Source organism: Haemorhous mexicanus, chromosome 6, assembly GCF_027477595.1.
Source record: "Haemorhous mexicanus isolate bHaeMex1 chromosome 6, bHaeMex1.pri, whole genome shotgun sequence".
NCBI lineage: Eukaryota > Metazoa > Chordata > Aves > Passeriformes > Fringillidae > Haemorhous > Haemorhous mexicanus.
The window spans coordinates 58,318,399-58,332,414 of NC_082346.1; the positions used below are offsets into that span (position 1 = coordinate 58,318,399).

General features: G+C 36.8%; 1 protein-coding gene across 1 annotated transcript in view; it reads right to left on the reverse strand.

Annotated features, from left to right (window-relative positions):
• NUDT14 (nudix hydrolase 14) overlaps positions 1-14,016 on the reverse strand; it is a 59,489-nt gene that overhangs the window by 18,916 nt on the left and 26,557 nt on the right. The window contains exon 2 of the mRNA XM_059850484.1: positions 13,225-13,268. Coding sequence (XP_059706467.1) covers positions 13,225-13,268 — 44 coding nt within the window. The remainder of the gene's footprint in view (positions 1-13,224; positions 13,269-14,016) is intronic.

Sequence of the window (14,016 nt, forward strand, 5' to 3'; positions counted from 1 at the left end):
TGTTGTTTTGTCCACAGGCACTGCCTGAAAGTGGAGAGAGCAGCAGCCTAAAGCTGCTGATGAAGAGTGGAAGCTTCCTGAAGCAGATGGTTGCCCTTAACCTTTCTTTACATCCACCACCCCAGGCCCAATCTTTCCTTTGGCTTGCCTTCTTCAGCACGTCTCATTAAATAACTCATACCAACTCATTAAAAATGGCTCAGCTATTAGACATTATTTTTTCCTAGGAGTCAATCACTTGAGATTTTTATGGAACAGATGGGAAAATTAAAAACAATCTGTCAGAATTAAGGAACAAGATCAAATTAGCTGGAAAGAAGTAGCAGCAAGTTATTACAATTGTCTGCTTCTCACACCATCTTGAGATGAGAGGGTACAGAAATGGCACAAATCTGTAGAACTTTCTATTTAATTACTTCTAATTTTCTGAGAGACTGACAAACAATTTTGAACAGAAATTTACATTTTTTAACAAACCACAACACACAAGCTCTAATGTTTCCTGTCAGAGTTGGAGAGTCCTGGAAGAGAAAGTTCAGAATTACACCTTCTTAGGAGGGGGGGTAACACTGGGAATGCCATTTGCTGTTTCATTGTTCACAAGAAACAACATAACATGAAATATTTCCACAGGTGACTAGGTCTGTAGCTTCTGAAAACCCACTGAAGGCTGCATTCAGGACAGTTATCTGAGTATTGCACAAAGTTAGAGCAAGACAATTCAACTGAGCTGAGTGGAGGAGCCTCACTCCCATTTTCAATGGGTTTCCTTATAATGACCCAAACTGTGAGTTCACATGATTAGTCTGGCCTATAAGGAAAATATTTATCTTCTGGACTTTAAAACCATCATACAAAGAATTCACTACAAAATCAGCTTGAGATTGCTATTTTTACAGATGATACAGGCTACCAAACAGAACTACTACAAATCCATTAGTAGGTCCAAACATATCTTTCAGTGGTGCCATACCATGGGTTATTACAGAGGTATTTGATGCTTCAAGGCAACTTCTTTCAAAATATTACAATCAGATCTATTTTAGTATTATATATACAGTTTTTAAATGAGGAGTAAGCATACACTAAATTAAAACATCCACATGGACTTTTGTAAGCATCTCCACAACTTAAAGATACAGAAAAGAAATGAAGCCAAAGTTGTACATTTGGGAAAAACACACAGAAGCACTAGAAAAGGAAAAAAAAAAAAAAAAAAGCCCAGCCACATTCCCTAAAAGAAGGCAGTAATACTATATAAGAATTTAATCTAAAGTGGATATCAAAGTTACTAATGTAGCACCAGGGTTCTTGTCTCAAACAGGACCCCAAGACCACTTTTTTATTATATTTTACAAAGGAAAACAATACTCAGATAGAAAAGGATCATGATAAATCCCAAGCTTCCATCCATGCCTTAAAACAAGCTGCAACACCACTGCACTAAGGAAACACTGTGTCAGCTCAGACCTTCTAATCTTTACACTTTGTGTAGCAGATTACTTTTACCATATTCCAGAGGTGTGGATTTTTGCTGGCTATTCCTCCAGCAGCTGACTCTGGGGGGAATCAGAGGTGTAAAAGCAGAGTTCAGGAATGCAAATACCACTGTCCAGTGAAGGAGACTTGGCTCCTCCACACCCCATCTGTCATGGCTGCATTAGGGACTACAACCAAACAGAAAAGGAATTTATTAAGAGATGACAGGGTGTGTAAAGTGTCTACCAGGGCTGGTGAAGACCACAGACCTACTCAGCCTTCAGCTCAACCTCATCCTCAACTTCCCACTGCAGTGTCTCCCACTCACTTTATACATAAAATAAATCACTACTCTAATTACAGTAGTTCTCCTCAAAGAAAGATGCATGTAAACAGCTTACTGTGCAATGATGTAGAATTTTGTTCTTTCTCTATCTATGGGAACAATTAGAGTAGCTTTAAAATATTTTAAGAAAGATATGTACCTAAAATGTCACATACAAAGAGCATTTAACCTGTACTTGAGCTGTTGTACTCAGGTTTGCAGTTGAAGTGTGTCTGGTCTTGGCACACAATGTTTTCTGAAAGGGATTCCAACTATTCAGCCAAGGCTCTCATGAAGCATTTAACCATTTGAACTTCAAAAAAGCCCCAAGTGAAATAGGTATTAGGATTTTCTGATGGATATGTGACTTCCCTAAACTAAGTCAATGTGCAGAAATCAGACAGCTGACCCATGGACCCTGCAACATAAGAGTGCAGAACCTTAATTCCTCCACCTTTAAGACTTTTATGTAAAAAAAACAAAATACCCACCTGAATACAACCTTTACAGCTGAAAACACTGCTGAGAATAGTTTAGAAAATGACTCCTTTGTGTGCCATAGAAAACTACTTCACAATTTTCCTTCCCCCAACATAGCAGAGCTCTGTATTTACTGAAATCACAGTAACTGATGCTTTGTGATATTCCAGCTCAGCAGACATTTAGCTAGAAATACTACAGCTTCACACTCTCAAACCTGAGAAAGGAAGGTGGTGTTTCATGGAGCAGCACAAGACACACAGCATTTGACCACAGCAGCTCTGAGGTAGGGGACAGATGAAAACTGACATCCTGTTAAAAGGTGCACACACACGTATGGACCATGCAAAGTTAATTCTTTTGAAATACATCCCAGAAACTGAGATCAGCAAATGAACTTTACCACAGCTTCTTAAATGTGTACTTCTAGGGCTATAGTTAATCCACATGCAACTCCTGACACTTACTAATTGCTTTTCATGAGGCAAACTTTCAAAATCCTTTAATAAATAAAGATGGATTCAGTCTTTCTTTATTCTTAGATGTGGCCTTAGCGCTGACTTTACAAATGTGAATTTGTAAACTAAAAAATAATTTTAGAAAATCCCCACAGTACAGCAATAGCAAAGACAAGGACAAGACCCCTGTACTTCTATCAGTGAGCTAAGACTCCCAAGGCTGCAGATGAGGACTTTTAATGACAATCCTGTACTAATAAGTAAAATACTAATACATTAGGTAAATTATGAGGTAACACAGGCAAAGAAATTGACCTTTCTTAAATTGTTGTAAGGGCAACTCGGGAGCTACTTGTGTCAAGCATGGATATGTGTGTGACACACACAAATTGTGATCAGATATGAATAGTGGAAGATAAAGCACCTAAAAAAAGACTGATATTAGCACTGAAAGCCAGGACTTCTGAGCTATTAACCTCAACCACTTTCACCTACTTTTAAAGGTTAAAAAGTATCTCAAAATTAGTTTAAATCTTGTAATACTGGTAAATGCTGCCTACAAACAATAATCTCAGCTCCATGGGGGAGACTTCAGGAACTAATGATGTATGATTTCTAAAAAACCACAACAAACCAACCAAACCAAACCACCAAAAGCCTTCCAATACTACTAATACAGTGCCTGCAGTATTTCAGTTACCATTCTCAATAAAGACAAAGAAAAAGGAATGGCAGATTCCAAAAAGAGACACAAAAATGGCATGCAGGAATAAAAGCAAGTAAGTGATTTAATCAGCCCCCTTGACTCTCAACAGATATTTGGTTTTAAAAATCCCTTTGATACAATCAGAAGAAAATAATCAGATGTACTGTGCAACCACAGAGGTATTTAGAGATGCATTCATCTCTGCTGGAGAGCATGTGAATATAAAACATACATTTCATATTTTTGCCCACATAGCTCATAAAGGAGAAAATGTCAAGATTTACGAATCATACTAGATGAAAAGTTAGTAAGAAATAAATAAATAATTCAGAAATCCCATAATTGTTTTAGCTTTAAAGTATAAATATGTTTTTCTTCTTGAACTTATATGAATTTGGCTTTCTTTGTTCATAGAGGGATGACAAATTGATTATTCATAGTTTTCCATGTCAAGCCTACAATTCCATCTAGTCTTTTTAAAATATTGTACTTGAGAAACACCCCAGATCACAAATAAAGTATGTTCATAAAATGCTAAAGGGTTGAAATGGACCCTAAAGATCCTCTACTCCCCCACTGCCACAGGCAAGGACACCTCCCACCTGACCAGGCTGTTCCAGGTGTTATCCAGCCTGGCTTTAAACACTGGCTTGGAGCATCCACAACTTCCCTGGGCAACCTGTTCCAGTGCCTCACCACTCTCACAGTAAAAAATTTCTTCCTAATATCCAAACTAAACTTTCCCTCTTTGAATCTGTACCTATTACTCCTTGTCCTGTCACTACAGCTCCTGACAGAGTCTCTCTCTGCCTTCTCTGTGGGTCCCCTTCAGATCCTGCAAGGTGCTCTGAGGTCTCCACACAACCACGTTCACATTTGTGGATGTGTCCTCTCCTTGTTTCAATCTAAAATGACTGGGCTTTCAATTTGAAAGTGATAATCAAAAACCACCTAAACTCAACAGCAATTCTCTGGGAGGAGTCAACCTTCAGGAGGGCCTACTTCATCTCATTTCAAAATTATTTTTGATGTCCGCAAGAAAAAATTGTATGTAGCCCCTGTGCCATTTCTGTATCCAAATCAGCCATCAATTTCACAGCTGGACACATCGTGAAAACTTCTAAAGTGGTGTCTAAAGTGGTGTCTAAAGTGCTGTCTTCTTCCTTAAGCCAGAGAAAACAGCCCCTTCGTTTTCAGAACAGAGATGTAATAAAGCTGTACCCTTTGATTATTCTCCAGTGCAATTCTTTTAGTTTCCCACAGCTTTAGCTATAATGCAGATAGTCCTGAAATTAAATGTGTGTGCTTGCACAGTCTTTACTCGTTCATTTAAATCTTCCTTCAAAGCATTTTGCATCTTTCAAAGGCCAACACCAATCCAATTGGCTGCTTAAAATGCAGCCTATTACAAAAGCAAAGCTATAAGCTCCTGACAAAAACATTCACCCTTTCATACTAATCACAGATAAAGTGGATTTAGCAACAGATAATTAGAGATGTCTAAAAGACTTCTGTATTCTGATGAAATTTGAATGCTTTCTCCATCACAACATAAATATTTAATACTAAATAAACCCAGAATAAAGTGGTGAGCCACGTATGCTTAAGAAAATAAACGTTACTTTGGAAAAAATCAAAAGGAAGTTTGGTTTCAGTAAACTGAACTGCAGCAGGAAGTTGTTCATGACACCATAAAGCAGGAAGCATATATTTGGTTAATCATCAGACCAGCATAAAAATGAACTAAGAAGTGGTAACAAACCCATACACATGCACTTTTAAAATACATTTTGTATCTACTTGTAAAGTAGCAATTTGTATTGCCAATCAGAGAATACTGTCAGGAAAACTTCTACGGAATAAACAATTCTCTCAGCAACTTATTTTCATACAACAAAGAAAAATTAGAAAGAAAATTCAACTGCAAAATAAATGAGACATCAAAGCACACTGCTCTCAATAACATTCCTTAGGTGTCATATCTTGGCCAGTATCCCAGGATACCCTTAGAAATGACACATTGCATCTCAATGGGATTCTTTCAACAAAATATTTTAATAAATAAATTCAGGTTTTGTGCTAACGTATTTGATTAAATACAGCTTTATGGGAATTATGTGCAACAGATTGCAGAGCCTGATGGGCTTTTGTTCCAATTCCTAATTATTTGTAAAACTGCCATTTATAAGTGCTATCACATAGTAAGACCAATAAATAATCCACCTAAAAAGCCTAAGTATGTCTCTATTCCATTCTGAAATGGCAGAAGTCAAAGATTTAAAATACCATCAGGTTTCAAGGACAGCTCACAAAACAAAAAAGTTCAAGTGCTCTGCACTAAGGTAATGGAAATGAGAAACTTTGTTTATTACCTACCAACATCCAAGTATGATGTGCATAACACAACCTTTTGCCAGGTATTACTGCACACTCTCAGTACCATCAGTATGAAACTGACAGTTGTTCACATTTTTCTCCATTTTCTAGAATAAGGTTTAAATAATTCCCTCTTTTCCAAGAGATATTTTCAGCTAAAATTCTAATACAGGCACTCCAACTACAGAACATTTCCTAGCTTTCCTAAGATTATTTTCACCCATCCCAAATGCAGGCCATGCTACTGTCTCTAGGCCATGTACAAACTCCTGGCACTCTTCACACACAACAGGTTTATTTCAAAATCACCTGAAAGCAGAGGGAAGACTCTTTCTGATTTCAGTGATTGTAAGAGAATTAATACATTAATTTATTTTGCATATTGTTGGAAACCCTAGAGAATTAAATCCCTAAACTTCTGAAAAACCCAAGATGCTTCTATTCTGGATACCAGAACCCTGTATTCAGAAATTAATGACTAACCAGCCAAAATTCTTGTGTACTGCTTAGTTATAAGAATTTTCATGGATTCTGTTCTTAACGTTAGGCAAATATTTTACTTCCCAATGAAGCAATTCCCTCTATAAAGATTTTACTGCCATTTTATCCTGTTTTAGTGATACAGCAGAGAAGAGATTATATGCTATAGAGTGTTTTCATATCACATGCTTAAGAAGATGAAATGAGAATCTGAAAATTTATGACTTCATGTTTCTCTCTGATAACTTTACAACATCTCATCTCATGTTTCTCTCATTCCTATGCTTTTATTTAAATTGGATCCTAAGGTAACAACATAGTAACTCATTTGACAAGACAGTAAATACGCCTGCAGAATTCCTGGCACAAAAGCAGAGGATCTGTCAAGTCTTCACTGCAGAAAACCCCAAAAATTAACAACAAAAAACACACTATTAAGTGCATTTTATTTGCAAATATTGTATGCAAACAAATCATGTAATTACTTGGGTTGAAGGAAACTAATATGCTACTACATTTTTTCCTTCTAATACCAGGAAAATTATCATTATCCTGATAACATCCTTGATAGACAGATATCAAGCCTAGACCTGAGCATTTTCAATGACAGTGATTACCAAACATGCCTTCCTGGATTATCATATTGCTTATTGGTAAAAACAGTTTCTTAGTGCTTAATTTTAAACATATTTTCCCCACCCCACATAATTTCTCATTCTGTCATTGATTACTGATGAAATTAAATTATTCTGGCCTGTTCTGTAATGTTCCTTTACATTTAATGATAAGTGGTAATTCCTCTCCTCAATTGTGATATCCTTTGCATGAACATGCCTAGCTCTCATTCCCTTCTCTCAGCTATTATTTCCCTAAACTTTCATTATTTTTGTTTGTTGAACTATCTCCAGTTGATTTTAAACAGTGCATTATCTTCCACACTATCTTTGAAGATAATCAAGAAAATTCCACATCATTGACACCCTGGAGGAGTCATTACAAAGACAGACAAGGTTTACAGAATAACAGCACATCATTGAAAGTAAAAGGCATATGCCACCCAAGGAAAAACTTTTTTTTTTCTTTTTTTCTACCTGTAATGATGTTAAAAAGCTGTATTTTAAAGCTACTGTGATAATTCTTGCACAAAGGAAGCATCTGAGTTAAATTTCATGCTGTCTTATAATACACTAGGCCATAAACCAGAAAAATACATACAGGATTAAGTTTCCATAAAGCCCAAATGATCTGGCATATGAAATAGGAGAAGGAATTTAATCCACTCCTATAATGTGGTCAGGGCACATGACTTCCACCCTGTCTCCATAGCTGCCTGCTCCAGCCACTGAGCCAGAATAGCACCAGGGGCTCCTGCAGGCCACTGGTCCAGCTCTGGTGACCACCCTGGCTGGTCCCGTGGCCAGGGCTGGGATGCAGCCACAGCTGCTGGGCTGATGATCCTCAGTGCCCTGGGCAGGACCTCCTGATCTCTGCCCCTGGCCAGGTAACTGCACAGCACACAGCTTCCACACCTGCACCTCCTCCTTTGGAGCTATGCTCATTCCTAACCCGCCTGGAGAACCTCCTCCTGTTTGCCTGCAGGACTGGCACCTGCTGGAGGGAACAAGCAGAAGTGGAAGTTGCTTTGGTTTCCTTCACCCTGTAAACTCACTCCTGATGGAAAACTACACTTTTCAGTTGTCTTTGTAATACATAAAGTGTAAAGTCATTTCTTCCGAGGAAGCAAATTAGATTAGGAATTAATTTGTTTGAAATGTGAAACAAGTTAATCTCTTTGCTTGAAAAAACAAAAAGGCTGTGGAAACCCAAGGCACCAGGAGTATTTCTCTGTCTGCTCTGGGGTGCACTGACCCCCAGGGGAACAAACAATGACTTTGAGCTTCATTCATGGAGAAAGTTTCCTAGACTTCAAGATAGACTAGAATCTACAAAGTGTGAAATAGATTATAGAGAGTAGTGTAGGTGTATCATTTAGTGAAAAAATTTAGGTTTTGGGATTTTTAGTATGTTGTGGATGGAAGCAAGATGGAGGGCACAGGGTGTTGTCCTGGGTTTCTTCTTCATGCTTCTTCTTCATTCTTCTTGAGTTTAGGTGGAATTTTGTAATTGGGCAGAAAAATCAGCACTGGGGGCTCTTTGGGATCAGTTATTGGGTTAAAAGGGAAAATAATCCAGGTGTCAGTTCTTAATTGGATAGTTTAGTCTTAAAAGACCTTGTAATGAAAGATTGTAAGCCATTTTGTGCCTTGCTAATGAAAAGCTGCCAAACTCACAGTAATGAGACTGTTTTACTGATAAGAAATAATAAACACTTAAGTCCAAACAAAAATTACTGTCTCAAGTGCCTTCAATCCAGACCCAGAAAAACTGACGAGTGGTACACCCAAAAAAGGCAAATCTTACAAAGCAGGAATATAATTTCAGTTTTTTTCATGAAGAATTTTTAAGTCAGGAGCTACTGCTGAGTCACTGTAACATGTTTTTACAGGTAAAAATGCAGCATGAATGGGGTACAATGCACATGTAGAATTGTAAGCTTTTTAGTCCAAATGCTTTTTATTCATCACATGACATTTTCAGAGTTGAGAAGAAATCACATAACTATTTTGCACATAATTCAGTCTCCTCAAATTTGTTCTCTTCTAAATGCAGTGAACTTTAATGCGAATTTTTCATACTTCCACACAGAGAGGTGGACAAAATTTTGTTTTGTCAACTAGGAAAAGGTACAGTTGTGTCCCTGTTCTCAAGCGTTATTACTCAAAGCACAGAAGGGAGCACATGACTGTACACTGACCTTCATCTGTTCCCAAATTATGCCTTTTAAAAGCCTTGAACCTGTTTAAGGGGAGCTGCTGAAACCTGAAACAAATGTGGTCTATTGCTTTATAAAGTAGATGAATGTAGAACTTAAGTATTACATTTCAGGCTCTTACTGTACTATATATAGCAAAATTAGGATGAGGGAGAATATAACTGTAACCTGAGTCTGGTTTTAGAGAATATTTTTTTGTTACAGGTATCGATGGTTACTCTGTAAAATTTAGTATGTTTCTATTTCTAACAGAAAATCACCACAAATTTGCCGAAGGAAAATGTTCTCCTGATAAAGACTTTCATTTTTAAAAGCCGAGTCCTTAAAAAAATTACCAGCCCACAAATCACACCCCCACAAATTGCTAACCAGTTCTGACAGACCCAAGCCTAAAAACAATCTTGAAATAAACCTTGTATCTAAATTTTCATTGCTTGCACTCTGCCTGATTTTCATCAGGATATGTTTAATAATGACCAAACACATCATCTTGAGTATTAAAGTGAAAATTACACTTAATTAGAAAAGTAAGCAGTGTATAGCTGCAGAAAGCATCTTTTGCTGTGTGCCTGACACAACAGGCCAAAATTATGTAACTCTTAGGAGCACCACCTCAATAAACTTGCTCAATAATTACAGTAGAGATAATCAAGGATTTTTACTTCATTCATTTTTAGTAAACTTCATTGTTGTTTCTAATGACATTGTAAAACCTTCCAATGAGCTCTGATAATGTTCATCTGCATGTCACAAAGAAAGATTAACATAAATCTAACTCCACAGGACAATAGTAAGCTCATTATTTTCCAATAGAAAAATGGCTTATGAATTGACAGGTTCCTTGACAAGTTTACAAATTTTTGACAGTTTTCAGATGGGAATTGTAACACTCATTAAACATTTAATATGCTTGTAAAATCATAGAAACCTTCAGGATGTTAACTGACTTTTGGAAATCATCTGATCCAATCCCCTGTTAAAAGTCACTTTAACTTCTAAGTTAGGCCTGATTTCTCAGAGCCTTGTCCAGTCTAAGTTTGGATTTCTCTAAGGATGGAGATTCTGGGCAAAGCATTCCAGGACAAAACTACTGTCCATAGGTATATCCTTGTGTCGTGGATATGTCTGCTAGAATTTAAACCTAAATATGGTAAGAAATGCTGCTTCTTTTGTCTATGCTGACACACAGTTGACTTCTGACAGCACAGGTTCTTAAGGTTTGCCTTAACACAGTTTATTGTGTGACCAGCAATAAATTGCACATAACTATTTTTGTCTTTAAGTGGCAGGGAGGGATAGGGAATTAAGCAATTGTTTGTTCAACATAAATTACAGCAATGACTTCAGGATTTATGTCTAGCTCTGAATGATCTTGATCTTTAGAAAGCTCATGAACTACATACTGGAAACTCATGCCCAGATCTGCATTAACTAAAGGAAAGAAAAGAAATAAAAGGAAGAAAAGGAAAAGCAATACCAATTCTGCTATTTTACCTTGGCTAGAGTTACACCACCAGACTACATATGGTTAAATGATCTTGCCCTACTGCAACATATAGTGAGGTTTTAAAAGATGACTCACATCTAAGGCAAATGAAGTGACTACTGCAGCCCTTGTGCTTTTGTCTTAGGATAATTTAATCAGCTGTTCATCTGAACAGTTGGAAAGGACACATTTATACAACAATAACTTCATCTCTCTTGGTAAATATTTTCCTGTATCTTCTGATACAAATCTATTAAAAATTGGCTTATATTGATCTAATTTGAAATGAGACAGAACACAGGAGTCCCAAAGGAACCCAGCACACAGGCTCTCAGTTCACTACCATGCAGCAAGGAAGTCAGTCTTAAGTATGTTTAACTTGTGCTGCTGAAAGAGGATGACAAATAAAGACATGGGTTAGGCACAATGTCTGGTTTTATAGGATTACACAGTTGTTTTTTTAATTCAACATCAGTAAATTTGTAATATATATCAATTCTATGTAAATATATAATATATACACATGCTCTTTACAGATCTTTACAGAACATGCTCAGTTTAGGTAAACAGCTCTATTACAGACACTTGGAGCATTGAACAGTCTTACAGCACTTCCCTAAGTAGTAAGCTATTAATACTTATGAAAAAGTATTATGGAAAAGGGATCTCAATTCTGGAAGACATCTACAATCTCCTTCAAGCAGACATACACACCAGGAAATCCTGACCAACAGAACTGTGTCCCAGAAACCTCTCCTCTTCTTCAATATTTATCTTTCATTGACAGTAATGAACCTGTAGGAGCTCTCTCAGCATGAACTTCTTTAAAATCTTTAGGAAGTAGTTAACATGACTTTTCCATATAATAAGCATCACAGCTATTAAAATACATCAAAATATAGAGCTTTAAAGTATTATAAGGGATCTTGAGTCTGACTAATGTATTGGGTAATAACTGCCTTCCTATTCACAAAAGAAAATTTATGTAAACCCATGGATTTCCTATGCAGGAAGTTCACATTACTACCTTTGGTGTCAGAAGCTGCAATGAATTTCCTTGTGAAAGAGTGTTAGACATTCTGCAGTTCAACAGTAGTCACTAATAAGTTGGGGTGGCAGCTGTTGTGCATCTGAAGCTAACAAATGTTATGTGACCAGAGATGACTGGCATGACATGTGGCCATAGCCTTTTTATAAAGTTATGTTCTCAACTATTTTAAAAATGTCCACAAAAGTCCTTCAGAAATACTGTTCCCAAGAAGTTCATGGAAAACTGATCCTTTAATACTTACCCCACTCAGTTAGTTGCATATATTCACACATTATCACACAGTGATAAACTAAAGTTTAAACAAAAATAGTCATATAAATTCATCTGGAAGTCATGTTCTCAGCACTGTGACTTGAGGCTGGATTCACTTGCTTGAATGGGAATATATTAAATTTCCAGCAATCAATTATCATTTCAGCCTTTGTATCTGCCATCATAAATTCAGGCACATGCCCATATGGACAGACAAAGTGCAAAGACAGAACTGTCTTCCAGGCAAATTCCAAAAGCAAGTGTGAAGTTCAGTATTGAAATATCACTCCCTTTTCTGTCCTCATTCTCAAGCAGTACAGGCATTTTTAATCCAACTAATACTTTCCCAATTCTCTTGAAAATTTTACCTTCTAATCTTTATATAGATAAAAAGTGTTGCTAGAATTTTATATCCCTCCCAGGCACCCACATGCATGTAAAGACTCATGTCACAAAAAGACTCATGTAAGGACTTAGAGGGCTCCAACAGAGAAGAATTTCCCAAAATGCAGCTGATTTTAGTTATTTAATGGACACAAAAAACAACACATCTCTTGATGTGGTTCTGGTTATGTCACAATTTATTTTAGTGTTTTGCTACATTTTTTACATTTAATAGATTTAGAAAAGCTTTTTTCTGGAAAAAGTTGTTAGCTGTTACCCTTGCCTTTTTTTTTTATCTTCTGGTGTCTGAATTTTTCAGTAAACAGATTAAATATTAATACTTTCAAAAGACATATAAATATTTTAGTTTTTAATAACACTGAGAGTTGGTCTGTTTTATATACACCTTATTTGTTATAATCTTGTATGAACTGATCTTTGAAGTCAGGAGTTAATTGCTTTCCTTCTCTGATCAGATAAATACATTTGGAAAGACAGAAGAAACTCCTTTCAGGTAATAAAAATTCCCACTCAACAAAGAGGATTTCATACAATCCAAACGTTCAGTTCCATCTTCTATGTAATCATTAAAATGTACAATATTGTGTTAATAATATAATGTGTAAATAATGTGTACAATAATGTGTTAATGCATAATGATGTGTTAAAACTCTAATACTGGAACAGTCAAGTAAAGACAAAACTTACTGAATACATAATAAACCACAAGGAGATTTTAAAATTTCTGCTAATTCTATCTTAAACAGTAGAGAACCACTGGCAAGTATTACACAAGAAGTTAGAATCGAAGAGGAAATTGGAGGAAAGAAAACATCAACACTTGACCAATGAAAAAGAATACAGTATGAAATACTACAGGAAGACAATGGGAAATAATGTGATGCCATTGTTACCTGTCATGTGTCCTCATAAAATCCCAGAACTTCTTAGTGCCATTCTGGAGGGAAAAAAAATAAAAATCAATCAAGTTAACTCCAACTAAAAAATTACTATCATGAAATTCAACAAAACTTGAGAGGCATTTCTTTGAAAACTTAGTTTTATTTTTGAGGCAAGTATTCTGGATTTTGACAATTTGTATTACAGACACTGGAGCTGTCTTAGGACAGTTCAAAATCTTAGACTCACAATAATATGATGACAGCTAGCAGACATTTATTGCAGCCTTCAGGCCTAGTTTTGGCCACAGTATCAACTTTAGCTGCCCAGTCTAACCATCCCTGGTGCCAGGAAGCCATAAACAGCTCTGTTTTAACCAGTGAAATAACCCACAGGTATGTCCTTCCATGTCCAGAAATGCTCTTAACCTGGAGAACAGCTCAGCCCTTACCTCCTAACTAAATCCATGTGGGATCCAGGAATAAGACTCCTTCCCTCTAACCCCTTACAAGGACCCTTTGGTCCCTTGCAAGGACCAAAATAGGAGTTTTGTCCACACCTAGCATGAAGGGGTCACACTCCACTCTGCACAGCAGCTGTTCCTCTACACTGCTGGTGGTGCTGAGGGCACTCTGTCCCAGCAGGCTTGAAATCAAGCACTCACTTAAGAACTGAGAGACAAAAAATGGCTGATTTTCTCAAGATGGGCCAATTCCTGTCCTCTGCCAGCTTAAAAAGAACAATATCCACTACTGCACAGCTGACAGTGATCTCTGAAAACAAGTGTTCTTTCACAATTATAATGA